General features: G+C 42.3%; 1 protein-coding gene and 1 long non-coding RNA gene across 8 annotated transcripts in view; one reads left to right on the plus strand and one right to left on the minus strand.

Annotated features, from left to right (window-relative positions):
• The window catches only part of DOCK4 (dedicator of cytokinesis 4), a 436196-nt gene extending 416855 nt beyond the window's left edge, over nucleotides 1-19341 (plus strand). For 2 of the 7 annotated variants that reach the window (XM_040472215.1, XM_040472216.1), the window contains 11 exons: nucleotides 3-179; nucleotides 1082-1165; nucleotides 4687-4806; nucleotides 5132-5253; nucleotides 5579-5699; nucleotides 6658-6820; nucleotides 6946-7055; nucleotides 8748-8820; nucleotides 10588-10701; nucleotides 13465-13526; nucleotides 16714-19341. In XM_040472215.1, coding sequence (XP_040328149.1) covers nucleotides 3-179; nucleotides 1082-1165; nucleotides 4687-4806; nucleotides 5132-5253; nucleotides 5579-5699; nucleotides 6658-6820; nucleotides 6946-7055; nucleotides 8748-8820; nucleotides 10588-10701; nucleotides 13465-13526; nucleotides 16714-17145 — 1578 coding nt within the window. In that variant the 3' untranslated portion in view covers nucleotides 17146-19341. The remainder of the gene's footprint in view (nucleotides 1-2; nucleotides 180-1081; nucleotides 1166-4686; nucleotides 4807-5131; nucleotides 5254-5578; nucleotides 5700-6657; nucleotides 6821-6945; nucleotides 7056-8747; nucleotides 8821-10587; nucleotides 10702-13464; nucleotides 13527-16713) is intronic. The other 5 variants (XM_040472217.1, XM_040472218.1, XM_040472221.1 and 2 more) reach the window with 4 other exon arrangements.
• Nucleotides 19342-19381: 40 nt separating this feature from the next.
• Nucleotides 19382-25504, minus strand: LOC121028472 (uncharacterized). Its single transcript, XR_005789243.1, has 3 exons — nucleotides 25421-25504; nucleotides 23532-23676; nucleotides 19382-19483 (listed from the first exon to the last, which is right to left on the minus strand). It is a non-coding gene; the product is annotated as an uncharacterized LOC121028472 (long non-coding RNA).
• Nucleotides 25505-26125: the final 621 nt, after the last annotated feature.

The following is a 26125-nucleotide window of genomic DNA, read 5'->3' on the forward strand; positions in this document are numbered from 1 at the left end:
AGGTGGAAATGAGTCCTCTGGAAAATGCAATCGAAGTGTTGGAAAATAAGAATCAGCAGCTGAAGACTCTGATTAGTCAGTGTCAGACAAGACAGATGCAGAATATTAATCCCTTGACCATGTGCCTGAATGGAGTTATAGATGCTGCGGTTAATGGTGGAGTTTCCAGGTATCAAGAGGTGAGGATTAGATATCATTTGAAAGTTTTTAAATGTGATTTCTTAGGGCTTCAGAGGTTTTTTTTGAAAACATGTGTGCATATCCCCAAACTAACATAGGGCTACAATTGACACAGAGCTCTTTGTTAAATAGAGCAAACATATAGTCATTTGTGATGCACACTTACTCCATTTTTCCAGTATATGACATTTTTGAGGATAAAACTGTGTGTGTGTGTGTGTGTGTTCTTGGATGAATAAAGTAGTAAGAGTATCAGGATTATTTAATAAATGTCTACCTAAAACCATTTCCCTGTGCAAAGAGGTTCACAGGCATAGAAAAGTTTGATCTTCTTTAGTAGGTACTTTAAACGGACTTTTCATCTCCCCTCTTGGTTTTAAACAGAAAGTCACAGTAGCTTACAAGGTGAGGAGGCGGTCATTTTGGTCATACTGAATCTTAAAGCACTTCGTTTTAGGATACAAAGCTTATTGACTTGATTTGCTGTTTGCTTAGTTTACCAAAGATTCTTATTTATACAATCCCTGCTCTTCCTTGAACAATCCTTTTCTTTTGTTCTCTTCTGACCAGCTGCCTTCAGTAGGAGTCATTCCTTCTGCCCCAGAAATGTGGTTCACAATGGTGTTTCTTTAAAGACGCCAGGTCCATGGGTCACCTGGGTGGCTCAGTCAGTTAAGCGTCCGACTCTTGATTTTGGCTCAGGTCATGGTCTTGCAGTTCATGAATTTGAGCCCTCCAATTCTCTCTTGGGATTCTCTCTCCCTTTCTCTCTGCCCCTCCCCTCCACAAAATAAATAAATTAAAAAAAAAAAAAAAAAAAAGATGCCAGGTCTTTAGAAGCAACTATGTCTTTCACTTTCTTTTTAACTCTCCTGAAGTAAACTATCCCTTCTCTTTCTAGGCATTTTTTGTCAAAGAATATATCTTAAGTCACCCTGAAGATGGAGAGAAAATTGCACGGTTAAGAGAACTGATGCTTGAGCAGGTAGGTGGGGACAGAAGCCAGTCACCTCTCTCTCCTGCCGAGATATGTGTGCATGGTTACCCAGGGACCCATCTACGTGGTTCTCTCCATCAGTGTTCTAACAGAAGCGGTCAGTCAAGGGTTATAGATTCATCTGTAATGTATTCAAAATTGCTAACTTTTACTTTAACTTTCCACTTTGATGCAAAAGTAAATTTAACAGTGAGTAAACTATGGCAGCCCCTTATAACAAGCAACCTCATGTAGTCTCTTAGAATAGTGCTTGAATGTTCTCTCCCTAAAGACTTGCTGCAGGCTTGATGCCAACTTTTCACTCAAAATTTTGGACTCAGATAAGTCTGGGCCAGCTCAAAACAAATGAATAGATAAATGAATGAGTGAATGAAAGCATGAGATTCTGCCTTAAATGTTATAGTAAGGGAGCAATCAATAGACTTTGCTTTAAAACAGTATCATGTTTTGCAGACTAAGTCTATAGGTCATATGGTATGGACAAAACTATATTCAACCCTATCATTTTCTACTCCAAGGAAGCATAGTTTATTTTTATTTAGTGCCATCAAGTACAAAGAACTAGAGTCATCTCTTGCCTGCTGCATTCCTGTTGCTGGCTCTTGGCCTGAAAATGGTTTGAAAACCTGAGGTAGGAGGCATAATGGTTATTCCATAAAAAATGGAATACATATGATAAAACGTGACCAGAGCATTTCTTTCTACTTGATAATACCAAATTAATTAACAAATAAGGCATTCCCTTTTGGATTAGAAAATGATGATGTTGTATCTGATTCTAGTCCATATTTTATGCTCTGCAGGCTTAATCCACAGAACTTAATACTAGGGAGAAAGAAGTGACCACAGACAGGGACTGTGGCTGGAAGAGGGCCAGGTATGCAGCATCTGGAAAAGAGAAAGGAATTACTTTAAGTTGACCTGCAAAGAAATAGAGAATAAGTTCCTACTGTGGTTCTGGGGATGATGTCGATACTAGAAGTGAGCAGGTTAGGTTATCCGATTCTTAGGATCATGGAGTAAGTGTAGCCTTTGTTGATACTCAAAAATCTGTATTTAACCTGAGCACAATCTCTTGTGAGTGGTTTGCCTCACTGCAGGACTTTTATTTGCTGTATTTAGTCTGACTGAATTCGTTCCCCAGAATTATAATTAAAAGGGCCAAGAAGGCTCTCAAGAAAAATAAAATCAGGGAGCACCTAGGTGACTCAGTTGGTTAAGTGTCCGACTTCAGCTCAGGTCATGATCTCACGGTCCACGGGTTCAAGCCCTGCATCAGGCTCTGTACTGACAGCTCAGAGTCTGGAGGCTGCTTCGGATTCTGTGTCTCCCTCTCTCTGTGTCCCTCCCCCAATCACACTCTGTGTCTGTCTGTCTGTCTGTCTGTCTGTCTGTCTGTCTGTCTCTCTCTCTCAAAAATGAATAAACATAGGGGCGCCTGGGTGGCACAGTCGGTTAAGCGTCCGACTTCAGCCAGGTCACGATCTCGCGGTCCGTGAGTTCGAGCCCCGCGTCGGGCTCTGGGCTGATGGCTCAGAGCCTGGAGCCTGTTTCTGATTCTGTGTCTCCCTCTCTCTCTGCCCCTCGCCCGTTCATGCTCTGTCTCTCTCTGTCCCAAAAATAAATAAACGTTGAAAAAAAAATTAAAAAAAAAATGAATAAACATAAATTAAAAAAAAAAAGAGGAAAGAAAAGAAAAAGAAAACCAGGAACCTTTGTTTCCTCCAGATCCTGCCTGATTATGTTTGTAGGGCCTTGTGGAAAGAGCCTTGTTGGGGGAAACTTTAGATCTCTGTCACAGGACAATCAGTACAGGTGACTGCAATGTGACCTTGGGCAAGTCATATCACCTTTGCCAGACTATAGTAGAAGGGGTTTAGGTTAGTGAGGGCACCATGCTCCTCTGGACCTCTGTGAGGTGGTTCAGATAAAAACTATGTAGTAGACTCAGGGACACACTGCCCCACTGGCTCTTCCAGAAAGGACTTGTTGCCCCAGCTGATGGGAGTGGTGGCCGTCAACAGATACCTTTGGCTCTCAGGTCCTTCAGCTATTGCCTCAGCTACAGAGCACTGCCTGCCCCAAGATGACCATCTTCCTGGATGGCCCACATCCCATGACTGAGGAGGAGATATACAGCCTGGCCATTTGGGCCCAACAGAGCACAACTCTGACAGCCTGTTTGAGGCCCAGAGCCCCCCTGGTGTCAGCATAGGCTGACGTGACTGCCCTGTGCCTTGGTTGCTTTTTCATCAAGTCCTGCTTCTGCCCCTCCCTCACACAGACAGTGATTCCAGGTGACTCCCCAGTAAACATCCTAATCTCCATGCCAGAGTCTACTTCTGGGAGAACCCAACCTTCAACCTGATTTGGACAAAAGAGAGGTCGCCTAACAGCATGTGTTTAAAATGGAGACTGGATTCCTACCCAACATACAGTTGACCCTTGAGGTCAACTCTTCCATGTCCTTCCATCCCTCATCAGACTCTTCCTTTATGTGTCAGACATACATTCCACTCTTACTATTCCTTTTAAAGGTGTCATTGGTGTTTAAGGTATTTTTATCTTTATGATACACTGGCGGTGGGTAGGAGCTGCCATAGTCCTGTCCCCATAGGGAAGGTTCTGGAAGCTCTAACCCACCAGGCTCTGTCCTGAGCTCTCAGTCTTGAATCTTCCCAAGCCATGAAGATAAAAACCATGTGGTAATGGTGTGATTTGCTTTCCTCTCAGTCAGTGCAGTTTGCTCTTTTGACCACTGTAGTATGGGGCATTTTTTAAAATGTAAAAGACAGCTGATAGTCAAATCAAAGGAATTAAGCACTATTAATAGCTGAAGAACAAAAGAAACTGGAATGTTTATGTCCATCTCTTGTGGGTCCACACTGCAAGAAACTTTTTAAGTAGGAGCTGCTCCAATTATTGCATTATAATAAGTGAATGAGAATAATAGCTTTTAACAAAAACAAAAAGCATGGCAACTATTATAGAATTCCTGTTCCTGTTTTACTTCTGTGTCCCCCTCTACAAATTTGGGAATTCTGGGGGAGGGGTGGATGGGAACAGAAGAACCTGATGGAAGAGAGAAGGGTAATGTGGAAAAGGGGGTGCCGTCCAGGAAAGAGATCCCTCAGGGAGAAGTACCTGATCCCACTAATAGGGAGCCACTCCTTCCCAATCCTGACCAGTGCAGAAGGGGGCCAAAGGGACACATACTTGCTTAAGAGGGTTGTTGTTACAGATCTCAGATACATGGGAAAGAAACTTAGGGTACCAGGGAAATGAAGTCTTTGGAATGAGAAAGACCTAAGTTTGAATCCCCATTTGTCTTTTAGCACCTGCAAGAGCTTTCTGATCCTCACCCGTAAGTGAAGGATCGTTCCCGTCTCATGGGATTGAGAGGATTCACAGTAACGCATGCAGAATGCATGGTACAGTGCTTGACCCCTTAGCAAGCACTTGGTAGAGTTACCTATTGACGTGAGTTTCTTCCTTATCTTATTATCAAGGCACAGATTTTGGAATTTGGTTTGGCCGTGCATGAGAAGTTTGTACCTCAAGATATGAGACCCTTACACAAAAAGCTGGTGGACCAGTTCTTTGTGATGAAGTCAAGTTTAGGGATACAGGTACGTACACAGAGTGTCCATAGGGGGCAGTCTGACCACTGCCATTTGCTTTTCATTAGAGGGAAGATGAAGTATCCAATAGTGACATCTTTTGGTTTTTCTACCAAACTGCATCATTTTACCAGGGAGTCCTCCAATATTAAAATTGGATTATCTTCTGTGTGCTGTGTTCAGCTTTTATGAAAACCCAAAAGGGGCGAGAAAGCTTAATAATAATGAAACTTAACATTTATAACCTTGTAGCCTTGTCACAGTATACTAAAATACCTCACGAGTTACTTTCCCATGTAATTACTCTTAAATATGTGCTTTACTACATCTCTAGGAGTTCTCTGCTTGTATACAAGCCAGTCCAGTCCATTTTCCTAATGGAAGCCCTCGTGTGTGTAGAAACTCAGCACCTGCTTCAATGAGCCCAGATGGTACCAGGGTAATTCCTAGACGCAGGTAAGTCATATTCTGAATTATCTTATAATTTGGCATCCCCACAAGATGATCTGGAATGATTCTCTCATTCTTTATGGCATAATTTGTCAAATACGCTATTTCTTAATGAAATAATTAACCCGCAAGGCAGCTGCAGACATCTGCCACTGGTAAAACAGCAACAGCATGAGAAATAAATAAACTCAAACATTTGATTATATTGAGGCAAACAGGAGACAACAAAATGAAATGTATATTTTTTTCCTTTGGTTTTATACCATGCCAGCATGTGATGAAGTGCAATTCAGAGACTGAGTTAATGACCATTTTTTTTCCCCCAAAACAGCCCATTAAGTTACCCAGCTGTCAACCGATATTCTTCCTCCTCACTGTCCTCCCAAGCTTCTGCTGAAGTAAGCAATATTACAGGGCAATCAGAAAGCTCTGATGAAGTCTTTAACATGCAGGTACTTGATTAGCTTTTTAATCGTCTGGTCGTGTGTATTCCTTTTCTGTCTCAATCGTGAGAGTTTCTGTTCACTCTGCTGTGCTAATGAACAGATCTGCGAGCAAGAACTTGAGTTAAGGACAAACTTTTAAACACTCTTACTGCTTTGTTGGTCTCTGGAGTCTACAAAGATAGTCCTCTCAAAACCGCCCATCTACTCTCAGAAGACATGAGCAAGAATGGGAAAGGCCGGGCAAGCTGTACAGGGTTAGCTTTGGAACTTACCACTTCATTTGGGGACTCTTGGAACATGTCACCACATGCTAGCTGCCTCTTAGCATTGCTAAGTGGCCTTTTTGCTTCACAATACGTGGTTGAGAGGTCCATTATAACATCTCTCTACCTAGGTACATGTCAACAAATTTTCATAATCAAAATATTTTTACTAAAGGAAAAAACATACAGTTTATAAGGACATGAGTCAGTGTAACTCTTGCAACACAGAATTTTATTCAGACACTGCTAATAGGGCATTCATAACAATTTAGTAGAACAAGCTGAAAATTTCCTTAGCACTGTCTTTAGAAAAGGAGCATAATACATATTGCGGAATTCATGCCTTGAACACAGTTTTGGAGAAAACAAGAAGGAGTGTTTTCTGCCTTTTAGAGGCGCTCACCTCTCGACGTGCCCTAGGCTGGGAGTCTTGCTGCTTGCACTTTAGTCCAGGAGTGTGCTGCTGCCTGGTCCTGAGTCCTAGTATGTCGCCAAAACCAGCACGAATGTGTTCCCTTGGCAGGAGTCAAAATCTCGATTTTTTTCTTTTTAGACTGTTTTGTTTGTTTTTAAATCTTGGATTCTTGATTAATTCAGACAGGCTTCCTTGTTGATCTGAGATTTTTTTAGATTTCTAAATGGCTTTTCCTTTTTGTCTTTTTTTTTTTTTTTTTTTTTTTGGCTACTTGAAAAAAAAAAAGGGCAGTGATTTTGTTTTAAATATGTCAGTGTTGTCCGAAGCCTCCAAGCAGTGTGTGATAACAGCTCCCATGTATTTCCAGCCAAGTCCATCTACCTCAAGCTTGAGTTCTACTCACTCTGCTTCGCCTAACGTGACAAGTTCTGCCCCATCGAGTGCCAGAGGTCAGTGCCAGGACGTGGGGTAGACTGAGGGTGCCCGCGGAACCTGCTGCCCCCGCACACAAGCCCCGTCCTCCAGATTGTTCCAGCTCCACCCCCTGATGATCCTTCCTTTCTTCTCTTCCCAGCTTCCCCTTTGCTGTCTGACAAACACAAACATTCCAGAGAAAACTCTTGCCTGTCTCCAAGAGAGAGACCATGCAGTGCCATCTATCCAACACCTGGGGAAACTTCTCAGGTAGTCCTTGTGGGACGGAGATACTTAGAAAACAAGCAAATGCCTGGAATTGCTTACATGTCTCTGCAGAGAAACGCCGTACCTGCCAGAGGCAACCGGATGGGCTGTGTTAGATAACAAGTCTTTCTGAGTGAAGAGTGAACCTCTGTCCCATGCCCATTGCTCGCAATTTCTGTTGGAGCCATATTTCCTATACAGATACAAGGGTTGTTGCTTAAGCAATAAAGCTGAGCAGAAAATGGGAAATGATCTCACCCTCCTTGACCTGATCCTGTAGTTCACTGCTGCTATTTAAACGTTACAAGGGGTAATTAGGTGGATGAGTTGGAGTGTCTGTGTTTGCATGTGTGCATAGCAGAAATTCGGAGCAGCTTTTTATCTTAGCAAAGGACCGTTCAGAGAAGCATGATCTATCCAGCAGCCTCTCTTTTGACCTCTACCTAGTTTGAGAAAGCTTCAGACTAGGTACCCAGGAGTGCAGGGCCAGTTTCTGTTCACCTTTGCCATTCTTCTGTACTACATTGAGGGAGAAGCAGTTGAGTGCCCAGGCTTTCCCTGTATGCCTCGGGAGTAAAGCACTGTGGCCCTCACGTCCTGCCTGGCCTTGGTTTTGAAGTGGTCCCTCTTGGTCCCGGTGAGGGCAGGGCCAAAGGCCTGGCCCTCCGGGCACTTCAAGGGCCGTGAAGGGTGGTTCCAAAGGTGAAGATTGTTGGGTAACCCTGGGGTTTACCAATGCTTTGGGAATAACTTAGGAGTAGAGAACTATACTTATTTATGTTCCAGCTAATTTTTCTGTTTTTCTACACCATCCTGGCAGAAGTCTGTAACTGCATCTGGAAATGGATGAGAGCGAGTGGGATGTGTCTTGATTGGTTTATCTTTGCTGATTGTATAATCTTCCTGAAAGCCCCAGGATACCTCATCTACACAACACTGATGTCTCGCAGAAATTCTCTCTGAGTGCTTTTGGCTGAACTAGCTCCCCAGTTTTATTTCCCTTTGTCACTTGGTGTTGCGAGGGAATTTCACACTCTGTTCCATCAGCTCCAGGAGTGCGTGTTGCCAGCATGGGGGACTCTGAAAGCCTTCCTTGATTAGCCTCCGACTTTTCCACTTTTGGTAAAATGTGAAGCAGTGTGTAGTAACCAAAAGCTCAATGCTACACATTGATGTGGTGCATCTCCTTTTAAGGACTCGCACTTTTTCTTTTTTTTTTTTTTACTATATTAGGTAGAACCATGTAAAAGTGACATTTTTGTGGGTTAAAAATTGTAGAATATTGTCCATTTCCCATGTTTTTAACCTAGGACTGAAAACATGTCCATTCACTAGAGATTTTTTGAGCTAATAATTCTTTTTTCATTCTTATTTGCATTTCATATTGCCAGTCTAGCATTTGTATTTATAAAGAGCACCATAGCTTTAGTGCTCCTTACTGTTTTTCCCTCCATTTTATTATGAAAATGTATTTACCATTTACATTTAAAATTGAATACAAACTTTTTAAACTTAAAGTTCTTCTCCCCTTTTTTCCTTAAATATAGTCGAATTCTTGGTTCGTAGGTTCATCATATACCATGTAAAAATTATTTTAAACAAAAAGTTTCAGTAATGAGACAATCATCTCATTTTCTAGAGGGTCTCACATGACAGCAAATTGCACCATAAAAATAGACTCTTATACCTTTGCAGAGGCTGCTGTTTAATCATATTGGAGATGGGGCCTTGCCACGCAGTGACCCAAATCTTTCTGCACCTGAGAAAGGTGGGTATAAAGCCAGCCCCTTCATCAGTCCTGAAATGTGGAAGGGTGTGTTTTGTCCTCATTTCCTCCAGTCTCCCATGTGTTTGTGTGGAAGGCAGCTCTTCAGATCTTTAATGATCGGGACTAATTTGCCCCTTAGGGGATTAATGAAAGACAGCCATTGATGATGCATTCTTTCAAAACTGTTTCCTTGTGGGACTGAACAGCAGAACCTGAGCAAGTTAGGAACTCCTCTGTTTAATGGCTTCTGGTGTCATGTCACCAAGGCAATTCCCGTGTTCCCTGAAACAGAGTTGCCAATTAGGTACTTGTTTAGCACAGGGAAAATAGCACCTTCCCAGATTGATTGCCTGGTCCCCCCCCCTCCCCCAACGGCCCTTTGTTTCCTTTACAAAGCTCACTCTGCCAGTTCTTCTGTTGTTTGTGGGGACTCACATACTATTCAAGAATTGCAATCCAGTGCATAATGGAGTGTGCCCTGCCTCAAGGTCACACACAAAATGAGAAACACATGCATAGCAGTTAATAGCCAATTAGCATCAGTCTGTGCAACACAGCAGAAGATGAACAGCAGATTAAATGTGATTTCCTCCACTGTGCAGGTGGGGGCTTGCGGTAGGTCCCCCACTTGCCTCTCTCAGGGTCAGGCCTCAACAATCAAGTGGTCCCGTAAGCCAACGCATCAAGAGTCACTAATGAAATGTTCCCGTAAAGTGCACTGTAATTGTCCTCATTAAGAACTAAACTGTATTGTCATTTGAGTACACGGGTAGATTAACATTAAAACTTTCCTTGGGAGATTGAAATCAGTGAGAAGAGAGCCAAAATTATTTTAAAACACAAATTTTGCTTTAACGTTGCAAGTCAGATATTAATCTTTGCCAGGAGAGCTTATTATTTTTCTCACCACTTCTACCAAAGAAAACCACAAAGCAAATTTAAAACCGAGCAGAGAAAAATTATTTCAGGAGTGGTAATTCCATGCCATTAAATGAATGTGGTCATTTAGAGTGAAAGGTTGGAATCCTACATGTGTCCACCAGATGGCAGCGTCTGTCCAGGGAGCAAGCCGCAGGAACTCTGAAGTCTTGCTTCTGTAAACCTCCTTTCATAGCAGCTATTTATAATCTTGTATGTCTTGCCCTTGTTCCTAACAGGGTTGTTCCATATTTCTACATCTTACTGAAGCATGGAACAGGCAAATTACAAGAAAGTAACGATACTGTCAGCATTCCAAATTACTTTTTTCAGGACATACTTCGGTATAATCCATTGATTTCAGTAACAAGAGTTCTTTTCTCAAAGAGTTGGTCATCAGGATAGTGTAGCATTGTAATTCTGCCGGGTAGTTGAAATGTTAGCCTTTCGCTGCCTTCCCCCTTTTTGGATGCCACTTGTCCACAAATTTACACTAAAACCCAAGTTTTAAAACAGTTTAGTGACTACATCCTCCATCTGTCATCCAGCATCTAAACACATTTGTAATTCTCAACAAGATTCTGTGCTCTTGTAGAGATTTGTAGTTCTGTTGGACTGCTTGAGGGGAAATAAACAGACATGCTACCACCCAATTAAATGTCAACTATAACTGTGAGGTAAGCAATTAAATAAAGGCCTAGTATTTAGGAGGTTTCCTGTTATTGTTGCTGTTGTTGATTTTAATCCAGCTGATTTTTTCATTCTGGACAATTTGACTTTCTTCTAAGATCGCAAGTGTCGGAGGGGCAAAGTGGTCCATGTGTTTTTAGCTGTGTTATTCCCTTCCAGCTGTGAATCCCACCCCTAGCAGCTGGAGCCTGGACAGTGGGAAAGAAGCCAAGAACATGTCGGATAGTGGGAAAATTCTCTCTCCCCCTGTCCCTCCAAGACCCACACAAACTGGTGGGTATTTGAAGCATTTGAACAATCACTTTTATAAAAGCACTTTTATGACTACTCCAACTTGTCGTGAATTCCTCAGAGGAAAGTGGGCATTGGATGTCTGAGGTAAAAACCTTAGTAGCTGCATAATTTATTTACAATGTTTTTCCCCTGTTTCCTGAACTTCTCACTATACTAAGTCAAACAGCCCTCCATTCCTTATCAACTCCATACACAGATTTTGTAGAATGTTCTCCTGCTCGGCACCGTCCTCAGAATTTGGGGAGGTGCCCTAACCTTGACCAGCCAGTAGTATTTTCTCTGTCCTTTGCTTGAGCCACCTCATTCCTGTCAAGCTCTGTGAAGTCAGCCACTTCACTCTTACTCAGGACTGATGCGAGGGTTTCACGTTGCCCCTAAATAGGAATTGACTACCAGTAACTTAATAGGCTTGTGGGGAACAACTGACCTCACATCCGTTGCTGTCCCTTGCATAGAGAAGTCTGTATTCAAGAGGGAGATTTCTTAACGGGTTGATTCAGGGTGATGCATCCCCTCCGGTGATGGTTTAAGAAGCAAGTTCTTAGGCCTAACCTCAGACCTACTGAATCAGGAGATCACCATTTTTGGAGTAAAGCCCTGGAATTGGTATTTTACCAAAGCTTTCTAGATTTGGAGAAAATTTTTAAGAATGTTTTTTTTTCGTGAGTTGATAGCAATAACAGGCACCCTTTCCAACTGAATAAGCCGTTTGCTCAGTGAACTTGATACGGTACAGCCTTTAAGACCTGCTCTGCTGACTTTACCTATGCTGGTGATGGGGAGAGTCTTTTCAACGGTCACGTATGTCTAGAGTAGTGTTGAAGCTTTACAAATACAACTGGCCTAAATAGGACATTTCCTTCATGGATTTTTCTGGGTTGATCACTCGTGTTTCATTTGCTGTATAGTAGCATCTCATCTTTCTGTTTTCTTCTTTAAGCAACTTTCTCTGTCTTTTTAAAATACACTGTGTGCTACCCAGTGTATTCTATACTTGCCAAAACTAAAAGTCACCAACAGGTTTTGAAAGGCTTGGGAGATTTTTAGACACAGTAAGAAGTAACTAGGCTTAACTGGTAATCTGCATTAGAATACCATTGTCACCCTGGACAGCGGAAAATGCATCAATCAAGTAATTGGTATCTTATTCATGATGTACATATAGTCAAGCATTCTCCAGTTTAAATTTGGATGTGTCATGATGTTGGAAGCTTGGAAAGCATTTTCAAAGGAACAGTAATATTGATGGTAGTTAAGTTCCTAGGCCCATTCAAACTCGTAAGTAGGCAAGGATACTGACCAACTATTTTAGGCCTCTATGGGAGAATGCCTTTCTAGAGAAACATCTCTGGATATGCCGTGGCTGTGAGGGCTGCTGTGGAGTCCACCGTGGTGGGGCCACTGAATGCCTGGGTCAAGACGAAGCAGATGGTCAGCTACAGTAAACCTGGACTTGTGCCACACACAGCAGTGGAAGAAATACAATTCCCAGTCAGGATCTGTTTCTCCAAGCATACGTGATTTTCTCCCATCATCAACACCCACCGGGGACAGGATAGGAAATCTAAATGCTGGTGCTGGAACGTGGCAAGTGCCGGTGGCATGCCCTTAGTGTGCAGGGCAGAGCAACAGTGGGCCACTCTCTCTGGTCCCCCAGCACCCAGAGCACACAGGTGACTCACCTCTCCCGATTGAACCTGGCAGGACCACCCTCCCTTCTGCACTGATTGCTTTCCTGGTCCGTCCTCCTGTCATCATCCGTGGTCACTGTTGGGGGATCCGTAACTGTCTGTCTTTGTTTCCTTCAGCCTCTCTCTAGTTTTCTTAAGCGTTGCAAACCTCACTTTGACAGCTGGGAGAATGGCGGCTTATCACAGACCAAGAAACCCTGAACTCACTGAAACCTCTGTAGGTGGAATTGGGAAATCTGTCTCACATTCACCGCATTGACTGCATCACGGCAGCTCTCCATGTGTGTGCTTATGCTTCAGGGGGCTGAATTTGACCTACAAGCACACGGAGCAGTGCCATCACCTGTCCTGAACCCCAGGTGTAGGGTTGAAAGTCTAGTGGGAGAAACAAAGAGAGAACACTTCTTTGCCATAATGATGAAATTCATAGAGAACCACTTGCACTCCCGCCCACCCCCCTCCCCCGGCCAACTTCCACCCCACAGGTGCAAAGAGAAGACCTGAGTAGGAGCATTAGGGAGGTAAACAGAAAACTTCTCATTTCCTGTCTGGACGCGGCCAAGTGTCTTCTGTTTTGGGAGTATTGGGATATGAAAGTGGAGGCTGGTGTGAATTTATTCTCATGGACCCTTTCTAAGTTGCCTGGATACCCTGGGTCTACCCATTGCTGCCCGGGTCAGAGTCAGCAGCTATTTTCCAAAGACTTCTCCTCAGCACCTCACACCTAAAGCACCTTTTGAAATAGATTGGGCAGTGGAAAAGCATCTGGACTTTGCAGAAATGGAACATGGGCCCGGTTCGAGCCTCTGTCACTTCTGTAGAGCGTCATGTATGCTTTGGTGACTTTTCACTAATTCTCCCCTGGCTTGGTGCTGCCATCCTTTGTGAGGAATCTGTTTTGGAAAGGTGTCACTTTCTCCCTTACCCCCCTTGCCTAGGAGGGCCTTGGGCACTGGGCCATCTGTAGGAGTTTGTACACAGAGGGCATTTTCAGATTGTCACCTTTCTGTTTTTTTCTGGTTTTTGAAAGGATTTCTCTCTCTGTTTACAGCTTCACCAGCAAGACATACAACGTCAGTATCCCCCTCGCCTGCTGGGAGATCTCCACTGAAGGTACAGACTCTGACTTAGACTCAGGCTAGAGACTGGCCCCACATTCCTTCTTTCCTTAGGACTCCTCCCGGTGTATCACTGAAGTGCTTTCATTGGTATAGACCAGACAAAGAATATCTAAAGAAGGGGTGGAGGAAGATTGGAAAGAAAATACTAGACTTTGCTTTCAGAGAGCTGCCTCCATGAATGAAACCGTTTGTTTTTATATTAGCCTCATTCCCCAAGTCGGGAAAGTGAGAATGTACAGACTAGGGTCTGTGTATACACTGAACTAGGAAAGAAATATGGTCTCAGTGTATTTCCTAGGATGTTTTCAGTCTGCTCCTTTGGTTTAAGGGACATCAGAAAAAAAGAAAAAGAAAAACAACTTGAAAAACTTGATAATGAAGACCTAGTAAATGGTCTCCTGTACCTTTTTGCTTCTATCAGCCTCACCCATTTTGACAAAGTCAAACCCAACTTCTTCTCTTTTAATATTTTATTCTAAGGTTTTCATTTACAGTAGAGATATATACTTGATAATAAAAAAAAAGACAGTAAAATGAATTCAAAAATTTCTAGGAAACAAATTGAAAAGCTTTAAAGATGAGACGTTTAAATTGATATGTAAACATAGGCTATTTAACATCTGTAAACATACAAAATCCCTCATGAAGATAAAGAATAATATTTGGTCTCTATCCAAATTGAATCAGATTGGCTGCAAGGATTGTCAATACCTACAGACATTGGTGTTCAGAGCTGCTGCACCAGAGGCAAATACAAGGTTGAAGTGACTGTAAAAAGAATGACTTTGTGTCTGAGTGAGGATTTACATGCTCCATGTCCTTTTTGTTGAGGTATTTCTAGCTAATGTGAAAGAAAAAGACAAATTAGCTTCTAAAAACATATAGGGGCAGGTCGTGATCCAATGCATCTGGGTGCTAAGGATAGTTGCTGATAGAAACTGAGAATCTGGAAAACAAAAGCCCCAAAATGGAGAAAATTGCAAGGAAGTGTGATTTCATTTGCATTGCCAACGTTTCTGATGTAGAAATTTGCTGGAGAGTGCAAATTATTTGCTAGGGTTTTTTTTTTGTTTGTTTGTTTGTTTGTTTTTGTTTTTTTTTTTGGTCATTCTGCAATGCAGCTGTTAATCATAAGGTACATGTGACTGCATTCTCTCTGGAAGCCACGGACCATCACATTGACGTGATGGGAAAGAAAGCAACATGATGTTTCCACATCTTACATGTACCCTTACTCACAAGGAGCTCCCACATATTGCTAATGCAATTAACATCTGCATTTTCCAACTTGCTTTTGCAGAGTAGTAATAACATGGTAAGTCACAGAGGTTGATTCTGTAAAAAGAACCTAAGGGATGAGAATGTTCAGGTAGCTACAAAACACTCCTATATAGGAAGGTGGTGTAGACTTCCTCTGCAGAGCTGGTGAGTTTCTTATTGGCCAGGTGTAGCTTTCTAGCCATGTCTCTACAAAAGGGGTTTGAAAAGACAACGGAACGTTTGTGTTGTAACTCCTGCGTTATGTTAGGGGACACACTGCTACCCAGTTATGACCTTTGCAATGCATAGAATGTAGTTTGCTGCCTTAACTTAGTTTTTTTCCAGCAATTAAGTGATGGAGCTAATCCTCTCGAGAAGGCTGATCTTACCTGCCTTATTTGAACTTGTGGTCTAATTTTTGATAACGAGCAGTGCATTTGGATCTCTTAATTGGTGATGCTTAATTTTAGGCTCCTGCTAATGAACACATTTGTGTCTACCAGCATTAGTTGAGAGACCAAGGTGAAGTTAGTCTAGGATAACATTTGGCAAAAATGTGTCCCGTACAACCTTAGTTATGGACCATTATGTGATAAACAGAAAAAAAATGGTCTGTGGTCAGATACGTGTAGAAAACACTGGGCAGCAAAGTCCTTTCATTTTCTTTATTAGAAAACTTTAACATGCTACTATGCTTTAAATGTACTCAAGGAGTGCATAGTATGTGTTATTTCCCAGCAGAACCCTCCTTTCACAGAGCATCACTTAGGACTCATTTTCCATAGGACACCTGATAGGGAAGTAGCAAATCCAGATGCCAACAGGGTAGACAGCTGACATGAATGAGCGAAGGAGGCTGGTAGAACAGTGTGGCGAAGGCTACCGTAAACTGAAGAGTTCGTGCCCCGTCTCAAGGGGAAAGCCCCTCATCAGCTTCAAAAATTGAGAAAGCAAGCCATTGTTGCTAGAACTTCCAGGGTTTTTGTTTTTTTTTTTTTTAATCAAATGCCAAAAAATGTGGGGGTTTTTGAGAAATCTTCCTCTTTAAAAAAATTAGCAACCAAGTCAGGGTTTTAGAAAACACTCCAGATGCAACAAGTCCTGTGTCCAACTCTCGAGCCTGAGAGCTACGCAAGGGCAGCTCCAGGTCAAGGGTGTGGGGTGGGAGCAAACTCAAACACGGGCCTATTGTGCCTGCCTCCTCCTCTGGAGGCCTTTGCTGGGAGGCCTGTCCCCGCTCCGACTGCCCTGGCTGCTGTCCTCCAGTTCTGAGCTGGTCCCTGCTGAGCTGGAAAGGGAAGATAGTAATGCCAGAGCCTTCCGTTGCTGGTTCCCTGTCTTCCAAATCACAGGACTAATTATGTGCCTCTGAATTTTCTTCCTGATTACATTTGTCCTCTTTCTATCCTGAAAATGGGCAAGTGAGGTAAGCTTGGATGAATGTTTTCTGTGCTGAGAATAACACCACCTCAAATCTGAGTCTGGGGGCTTGCCGTAGGCCAAGAAGGGCTGCCATCACCAACCACCACAGTTTGGGAGGCTTAAACAAGAGAAATCTATTTTCTCACAGTTCCTGGAGGCTACAGGATCCCCAAACAGCCGTCACCAGGCTTGGTTTCTCCTGAGGCCGCTCTCCTTGGCTGGCACATGGCCCCCTTCTCGCTCTGCCTTAACGTGACCTTTCCCCTGTGTGGCCAAATGTCCCCTTCTTATAAGGATACCAGGCAGGCCTACCCCGAAGGTCTCATTTTAAGGTACTGCCTCTTTAAAGACCCTGAGCCCAGATGCGGTGACATTCTGAGTATTGGGGATTAGGGCTTGAGTTCAGGGGCCTGGGAGGGTTCCTCATGCAGCCCGGCACGGTGTTCAGGATGGCCGTGACTTTTCTCTCCTCTGCCTTTCCCCTTGCATTTGGGCAGGGCTCGGTGCAGTCCTTCACTCCCTCTCCAGTGGAATATCACTCCCCGGGACTGATCTCCAACTCCCCCGTCCTGTCGGGCAGCTACAGCAGTGGCATCTCTTCTCTCAGCCGGTGTAGCACCTCGGAAACCTCAGGCTTCGAAAATCAGGTGAACGAACAGTCGGCGCCGGCGGCGGGGCCGGGCTACAGCGGGCCGGAGGAGCCGGTGCGCAAGGAGAGCAAAACGCCGCCGCCCTACAGCGTGTACGAGCGGACTCTGCGGCGGCCCGTCCCGCTACCTCACAGCCTCTCCATCCCGGTCACGGCCGAGCCGCCCGCGCTGCCCCCCAAGCCCCTGGCGGCGCGGCCCGGCCACCTGGAGAACGGGACCCGGAGGACTGAGCCCGGCCCGCGGCCCCGGCCCCTGCCTCGCAAGGTCTCGCAGTTGTGAGTCCCTCTGCTAGTCCCCTGCCAGGAGGCCCGGCCGTTTACAAGAGCATAGGCGGTAGGACCAGGAGATGTTTAGTGTAGGCACTTTAATAACTTACCCAGATTCGTCTTTCAGTGAATGGAATTAAAACCTGCTTATTAATATGTTGCACAATATTAAAAGTTACTGATCTAAAACGCCGGATGTTACATGGAGTATGGCTGACTTTCCTTAAGACGTTTCTCGTTTGGAAGTGGTAAATAGTGCTGAAGACTTCTTTTGTATCTTTTTATGTTCCCTTTTTTTAATCTAGTTTAATCTTAAAACCAATACGAGATTGTCCAACAATAGGGCGCGTGATGTTGTACACTTTTTACTGAATACTTGATACTCCGAGAAAGCTTATTAAGTCGATGCACATCCTAACACGACGGTCCTTACTTTAGAAGGCTTCTTCTGTATATAAGGGGAGGTTTCTCGCTCTTTCCATGAGAAGGCTGATCCGTGCACTTCAACAGAATCACAAGTTAGCAGGCTCATTAGACAATACACTTAAGGGGTTGCAAGAAATAGGGCTGCAAGTTGTTTTGTTCTTGAAACAAAAGAGTTCTTTAAGGTTGCTTTTGACATTGACCACTGTCTGCTTTCTTCAAACTCTGCTTTGTGAATTGGTTGGTGAATCCTTTAGCACCCTGACATCATGGTATCTACTGTATTTCTTTTCAAGGTGCAATTTACTTTGAGAGTTCCAATCGGCTAGATTAAGCAAAAGACCCCAGGAGAAATGTTTACTTGAATCTTGCGCAAGCTTCCTTACTTGATCGTTTCCTCTGCAGCATATTTGTCACTGAAGAAGCGCAGATGTTCACGTGTTAAATGGGCACAAATTAATGTGTCCCATTAACAAGAATTCAGGAATCAATACAGGACAGTATTAAATCAATAGCGTAAATGAAGAAAAAAACCTTAGAGAAAATATATTAGCATGATTAAATGGCAAAAGGACTTTCAAAAGGCAAGGGCATTAACTTTTAAGCCTGCACCAAATAGAAAATTCTTCACAACTCTCCAAGCTCCTGCCGGAGCTGATCTTCTTAGCTGATCCTGTCTTTGCTGATGGGTGAGATGGCTGTAGACCCCGCTGGCTTGAGGACCGACACACAGCATCTCCGATCTAGGGAGGGATGCTGATGCCCCAGTTGCAGACATGTGGAAAAAGCACCTTGTATTTAGTAATGTATTTTGTAGCCTTGTTTTTTTCTTTTACTGACTGTTTATAACACTCAATAAATATGAGCTGTATTTTAAATCACACTGTTAAATATTTTCCCTCTTTTGTTGGGAAGCTCATTTTAGTTTAACCCCATTTGTTTTTGTTGATAGCTTACCTGGAAGGCAGTGACCACTTTTTTATATTCTCTTAATGAAACCATTCAGCAGGTATACGCTGTTGAGGCTGGTTATAGAGGTTTTCTATAATAAATGTTCAAGTATTTTTGTACATAACTGGTTAATTTTAATAAGAGATACCATTATGTGTAAAAAAAAAAAAGTAAAAATAAAAGCAAACAGTTGTGGATGCAGTATGATTGTTATAATTATGCCAAATACTTTATGTATGGAAAAAGAATATTTGTACATATGTGCTTTTAACAATAATTCTGCCATATTGACTTTACAATTTTGAATGTCAGAAAAATTAATATATGTTAAATATTTATGTTTAGTGAAAGTATTCATAATTGAGAAAAGGAACATCCGAATTTTAGCTTTGTATCTTGCAAGTTTTGCAGTTGGAAATTTCTGGAACTAGCTTTTGCCTTGATGATAACACTTTGTGTTTGTAATCACATCCTTAAATACACATACACACACACACATAGGAAGCTCCATATTCCTGTTGCTTTAAAGAAGTAAAGCCTTCCATTTAAATAAGTTGACATGCATATAAGATAACAAAGCTTCTTTGATTTCCTTTTCCTTTGTAATTTAATAGATTGTTGACTAGTGCTTGGGCACAGTATAAATCAGTGTTATTTGCTCTTGAAGCCCTTTTTTAAAAAGTTTTTCTGGCAATGAACAGTTCAATTTATCATGTGCGTGTATTTCTGAAGCAGCTATATAGCAGAACATTTCAAAAGATTCTGTTAGCTCAGATGTTCATGTTGGTTGCTGCTGAATGGTAAATATTTAATAAAATTACCTGATTAATCTTAATATAATTGTCTTTATTACTGTCATCAGTGTATCTTTACCTGAAATAGAAGCTTTGTGAATCTCTTGTCATACCGTGAAATTTTTGGACTTCTTTGTTGATAGATCCTATTTTGTTGTTGTGCCTTGCTTGATGCACTTCTCCCTACAAAGCATATTTATACATTAGAGAAAAAAAGTTAAAAGATAATGGTATTGGCTACTACCAGTAGAGAAATGAGATTTACCTGGGTGATAGACTGTTAATTGACTTATCCAGAGCCATTTTTAAAAATCAAACCAGAGGCACCTTAGTGGCTCAGTTGGTTGAACATCCTTCTTCTGACTCTTGGATTTCGGCTCAGGTCATGATCCCAGGGTCGTGGGAGTGGGATTGAGCCCCACATCAGGCTTTGCACTGAGTGTGGTGCCTACTTAAGATTCTCTCTCCCCCTGACCCTCTCCTCTCCCCTGCTTGTGCACACGTGTGCTCTTACTTTCTCTCTAAAAAAAAAAAAAAAAAAGTCCAAGTTTGTCTGCATGGGAAAACTTGACATAAGACAGGTAACTGCAAGACATACAAAGGAATAGCCACCTTTGCCAGCTGTGACAAACTCTATCCACAGGCCAGCTTTTCTCCCTGATTTTCATTAAAAAAAAAACGGGAAACATTTGACAAACACTGCAAAACCCATCAACTACAAGATTGCTGTTAATAAAAGCTGGCTTTAATTTTGTGAAATCTGTCTATGCTGTGTTAGGGTTACAACATTTATGTAGCTCAGTGCTAAGCAAGCTGTTGTCTAAAGCCTCTGTCCCATTAAATACCAAATACCATTTAAAGGCCATAGTCAATGTCCTCCTGATTGTTTCTCAACATTAACTAAGTCATTTTAGAGCATTTTCGATCATTTTCATTACAACAGACCCCATAAGTATTTCGATTCCACAAGCATAATTACGATATGAATAGCTCTGCTTCCTACCTAAGTAGTCTTGTCTCTGGATTGTTATTGATTGTTCTACAAAACACAAGGAAGAGAATAACAAGCTGCACAGCTTTGCCTTTATTTGATCTTTACATATTAAAATGTGGCTGCACCAAAATGAACTCCTAGTTATTGATTGAAATAAGCCTTGCCCTCATTATATAAGAATACCATTTAAAACAGGCTTGAAAATTGGCTAAATACCAATTCCCTTACATGACTATTGTTATTTTTACACCTTCCTTTCATCTTTCTACATGTATTTATTGCATAGTTTTTCTACACTGTTGAGTGTGGTTTCCCAAGTATCATCAACATAAACTGTTAATACAGGACAGACTCAGTGCCGCTAGGGAGAGCACTGCCTCATTAGAGCTTTGGTTCTGTCTCAGGGAGGGAAGGGCAGGATCAGGTTTTACTGAAATTTTGGAGTTTTGTTTAAGGTGGGACTTTCAACGAGCAGGCATTGTTTAAGACTGGATACATATCATGATATAATTGCTCAGGGTTTTTTTTTTGTTTAATGTTTGTTTATTTTTGAGAGAGAGAATCCTGAGCAGTCTCTATACTGTCAGCACAGAGCCCAACTTGGAGCTTGATCCCACAAACTATGAGATCGTGACCTGGGCTGAAATCAAGAGTCAGACACTTAACTGACTGAGCCACCCAGGCACCCGTGTTCAGGTGTGAAGGATATAATGAGGCAAGAATTTTGGGTTGAGGGGCTCAAAAAGCCTTAGGATATGAGCTATCAGTTGATGATTTCTATTGATGAATTAATAGGATCCGTTGAAAAGTTCCTGTTATGAATAAATTTATGTGCCTCGCCAAGAGGTTCTTGGTAAACTTATGCTAATGAACATTGGAATATGGAGTCATATTCATGTAGACAAAATCTGTATGAGGTAGTTTTAATTCTCAACATCAATGTTTTACAAAGTTACAATCACACTATACCTGGATAAATTATCCTTATTTTATGTTTATTTGTATATAACATGCATGTAAAAGCAAAATATATATTCCATAATTTATTTAGCCATTCTCCTATTAATTGACATTATATTGTTTCCAACCTGTTCCTCCTACAAATAACACCATTGTGACTATTCTTACATACAGCTTTTTCCATGTGTTGGATTATTTCCTTACAATGTATTCCTACACTGAAATTGCAAAGGCAGAGGAATGATGATTTCTGTAGTTCTTTTGCATATTGGCAAATTTATTCCCAAAACTGTCGTACCAATTTTAATGCCACCAGCAATATCTTTCCGAGATTGGATATTGATGCAGTGTTTTGTGCTATGTGGGAAGAAAATATTGCTGCCTTACCGAAAATTTGAAAAAAATGTTAGTAAGTCTTTTACAGCATCTGTGCTAAGGAAATTGATATCCTTACAAAGGAAATGAAAAGGAGAGATGAGAAAACAAGAAAATAACAAGCTAATGGTAATACTCATATGGCACCTACTGAAAATACTTCATCCTACAGAAGAGATTGCTAGGAAGATCATCTGTATGGAATACTAGAAAATCCTTAGCATTTTGAACACAAGTTTATCCAGAGTTTACCCCTGTCATTCACAATCAGTGAAAGAATCAAAAACCTAGAAGTAAGGACAGTGACCTGAATAACCATAATAAATGCTACAGTCTGCTGAATAAACTGTCCTGTCCACAAGAAGATTAAGCTGATTAAGTCTGGGGTGTTTGAACTTACTGAAGAGTAAGTTCTTAGTTTCAAGAGTGTTGAAGGGTGGAGGAGACGGATTTCTAGAATGCTATGCAGTGACAAAAATGAAGTTAATGCCAGAGAGAACAAATTTTATAAAAGCAAATGTAATCATAGTGCACTATGTGGGTCTGCTACATATAACATTTGCATAGCCATGGAGAGATAAAACTCATGTATTGATCTCATCCAAAATTATAATATAATTAGATTGGAAGGATGAGGGTAAGAAGTTGTCTGTGTGGAGAATAAAATAAAGGGATGTCTATAAAGGGACATCACTAGTGAAGGGGAGGAAAAAATTTTCCTTAGTCCAAGGTTCTTCTAGCTGGGCTAAGAATTAAATCTACATGAGACACATTAACAGGAGAAACAAACTTACTTTCCCTATGATCCAAACGTTTACTCCCCAAAATAGTATAAGAGAGCAAAAATTGTCATTGTCCAGGTGGTAGGAATATATGGCATCTCGCTCCCACAAATGTGAGATACCTCCAGGCACAGACTCGCTAATCTGTGATACCAGGCAGGCACTACTGGAATGGGACTTTCCAGCACTAACACGCAATGAAGGTTGAGATGACAAATGTCCTTTGTGGGCTGGGGGATCTCTCATAACAAATTCCTAAGAGCTGGCACAGCTGGACAAAGAGAGTCCTGCTTATAACTGCATGTCTCAGATCCCCATTCTATTTGGTCACCAAAGCACATCCAGGTAAGTGCACCCTCCAGATAGTGGAGAACACAGAGAATATTCTCACTGGTCACAAACCAAGCCCTTAGACACTGAAGATGAAAGGAAAACCTCATCCGGTTTCTCTTACATGCACTTTAACAGCTTTAGCTCAGCCTTGAGTCTCCTAATACACAGGAGGAATGTGCCATAGGGCTGAAGATTGTGTGCTGTGCAGTGCATTTCATTGCACAGAACTTTTTTTTGAGGTTGCCAGGTGACCTAGTGTCAATCTAACCCATTCCGTGACAAATCCTACCACAGGAAACTGGGTTAGGTGGCGAATGCTCTAAAAGCTTTTAAGCGCTTGATTCGTGCCCACCACCCTTGCAGCTTTGGCTTCCAAGATGTCCCATAGCAGCAGTTTTTACCTCGTGTGCACTTTAACCCACAACAAAGTTTGTCTAAATAGACACTGGTTTGATGAGAACCACTGAATTCGCCCATGCGGGGAGTCTGAACAGTAGGCTTAGAGGGTCCGTTCCTGTGTTCTCCCTGTGGGGTGTGTGTGCGTGCATGTGTGTGTGTGCGCGCTTAATGACAAATGGCATAAAAGGCAAAGAAAAACAAAGACCATCTCTGGGAGGAAATGGATCAGTAACCCAAGAGTACTCTACCAAATTTTTATCAAGAGCCATGAAGCCCAAGGAACTAGTTCCAATACTTTTATCTGCTGAGTTTAGAATACAAGTTTCACCCCTCTTTTTCCATTGGACCCCACAGACAGATTTCAGAAGGCCAACATAAGAAGTCTTACCTTCTGTCGATTTTGTGTCCTATGTCCCAAGATCTCAAAGCTGCAGAATCTTCAGAGCAAATGTCCAGGGGAAGTTTATCCTGCTGACAGCTTCAAGTGAAGGAAAGGAAGAAATTTTCCTTGGTCCAGGGTTCTTCTAACTGTGCTGAGGATTAAATTCATGTGAGATAGATTAACAGGAGAAAATAAACCAAAGTTTAATAACATGAGCACAGAGGCCCAATTATGAAATTGAGACCTAAAGAAATGACCAGTGGCAGGCAGTTTTTATACTTTCTAGACAGACAATCTGTGAGGAATTGACAGGACAAAGAAAACTTACCTTTGGGAGTTTCAACTGGTAAATAATTCTAAACGGAATTTGGGCTGGGGTAGTAAATTAGTAAAAAGTAATAAGCTTTGTCTATACAGCTTTCTTGGCTCTGAAGTTCCTGTCTTTAGAGATAAGGATGTCTCTACCTCCTGGGACAGGAGGGGTACCTTTTTTATGGGAGATTTGCCACTTTCAGGGAAACAGAGGACAGTCTGAGTGTCCTTAGGCTGTCTCTGAAATAATTTTTATTTAAAATAATCCGTATATGGGGCGCCTGGGTGGCTCAGTCGGTTAAGCGGCCGACTTCAGCTCAGGTCACGATCTCGCGGTCTGTGAGTTCGAGCCCTGCGTCAGGCTCTGGGCTGATGGCTCAGAGCCTGGAGCCTGTTTCCGATTCTGTGTCTCCCTCTCTCTCTGCCCTTGTCCGCTCATGCTCTGTCTCTGTCTCTGTCTCTCTCTCTCAAAAGTAAATAAATGTTAAAAAATTAAAAAATAACTTTTTAAAATTGAAATAATTGTTGGGGCTCCTAGGTGGCTTAGTCAGTTGAGTGTCTGACTCTTGATTTTGGCTCAGGTCATGATTGCACGGTTCCTGAGATCCAGCCCTACACTGTCAGCACAGATCCTGCTTGGGATTCTCTCTCCCTGCCCTTCTCTGCCCCTTTCCTGATTGTGTGTCCATGCTCTCTCTCTCTCTCAAAATAAACACACCTAGTAAAACAAACAAATAAATAAAATTGAAATAATGGTCTCTGGGAAGTGAAAATGGAACAGAAATATTGTAGGGGACTCCTGTTTTTCACAGCAGCTTTGTAGAACCGTATGCATATATGACTGTGCTACATTTTAAGAGACTGAAAAATATGAATTCTGAAACATTCAGATACCACCACACTGGTTTCACCTTCCCTAGCTTATGTTTTCCCCACCTTTCTATGACATTACTGATTACAATCCAGAGCTATTTGAGAAGCCCTGTGGAGTTTGCAACCAGGCTTCTACTTAAAGGAATGTGGGCAGCAGGCAGCAGGAGTGAAGGGGAGGAGTTCTGGACCCTATGAAGCTCCTGCTGGGGCCGAAGTGATTGGCAGGAAGCAAGTACGTTTTAATCACATTGGATAAGTCATTTGCAATAGGTTAAAGGGCAGGCCCCTCCTTGTTCTTAGCAGCAACACTAAGCAGCCAAGAGCAACAATTTTTAGACCAATTCTAAAAGGATTCTGCTAGTTTTACCAGTTTACAAATTCCTTCTATGTCAGTAATGTCAGTTTTCTTATTCACATAAAGCACACATAGGTCTGGCTGTAACTTACTTGGGAACAACAGTCAATAGTCCCAGGTTAATTCCCTCCACGAGGGGGAAATCCAGTAAATACATAGTGAGGTTAAGTGGGCCTCAGGCCTATAATGAAAAAGTTTGGTGGAGGGTCTCCGGTCATACCCCCTGTCCCTCCCCTCATGATAGCTCAACCTCTCGCCCAGTCACCCACAACCTACCCAAAGTTATTCCCAACCCCGAGGAAAAGATGTTCTCATCAGGATCAAGCTCTCCACCCAGGAGCTGATACCATCTTACCTCCCTCCTCTGAACCCTTCCACACCAGTGAGGAAGTGAGGGAGAATCTGGTGGTGACCTTTGACCCCATTTTCCACAGGGATCTGATGCCTGTCCCTGAAAACAAGAACAAATACAACTGAATATCTAACTCAGACAGCAGGCTGACTTTTCTTTTCTGTCTTTCTCACCTTTTTATTCCTTTTGGTAAGGCAACTTTCTAAGCCCAAGAATCTACAAAAAGTTGGCCAACTTCACAGTATTAAATTTCAAAACTTATGTAAACCAGAGCGAGATATAGCCAAGATAAAAAAAAACAGACAAAAAGAAAAAAAAAATTTGTACTAAGTCTGACAATGGTAACATCTTTGTAAAGAATTCATACACATTGATTTTCAAAATTAATAATGGGGCGCCTGGGTGGCTCAGTCGGTTAAGTGTCCAATTTCACCTCAGGTCATGATCTCACAGTGTGTGGGTTCAAGCCCCATGTCAGGCTCTGTACTGACAGCTCAAGGCCTGGAGCCTCCGTCAGACTCTGTGTCTCCCTCTCTCTCTGCCCCTCCTCTGCTAGTGCTCTGTCTCTGTCTCTTAAAAATAAATACAAATGTTTACAAAAATTTTTAAAAATAAAAAATAGAGGCACCAGGGTGGCTCAGTCGGTTGAGCGTCCGACTTCGGCTCAGGTCATGATCTCGCGGTTTGTGAGTTCGAGCCCCACGTCAG

The sequence above is a fragment of the Herpailurus yagouaroundi genome, unplaced genomic scaffold (genome assembly GCF_014898765.1).
Source record: "Herpailurus yagouaroundi ecotype Mexico unplaced genomic scaffold, PumYag 100, whole genome shotgun sequence".
Classification (NCBI taxonomy): Eukaryota; Metazoa; Chordata; class Mammalia; order Carnivora; family Felidae; genus Herpailurus; species Herpailurus yagouaroundi.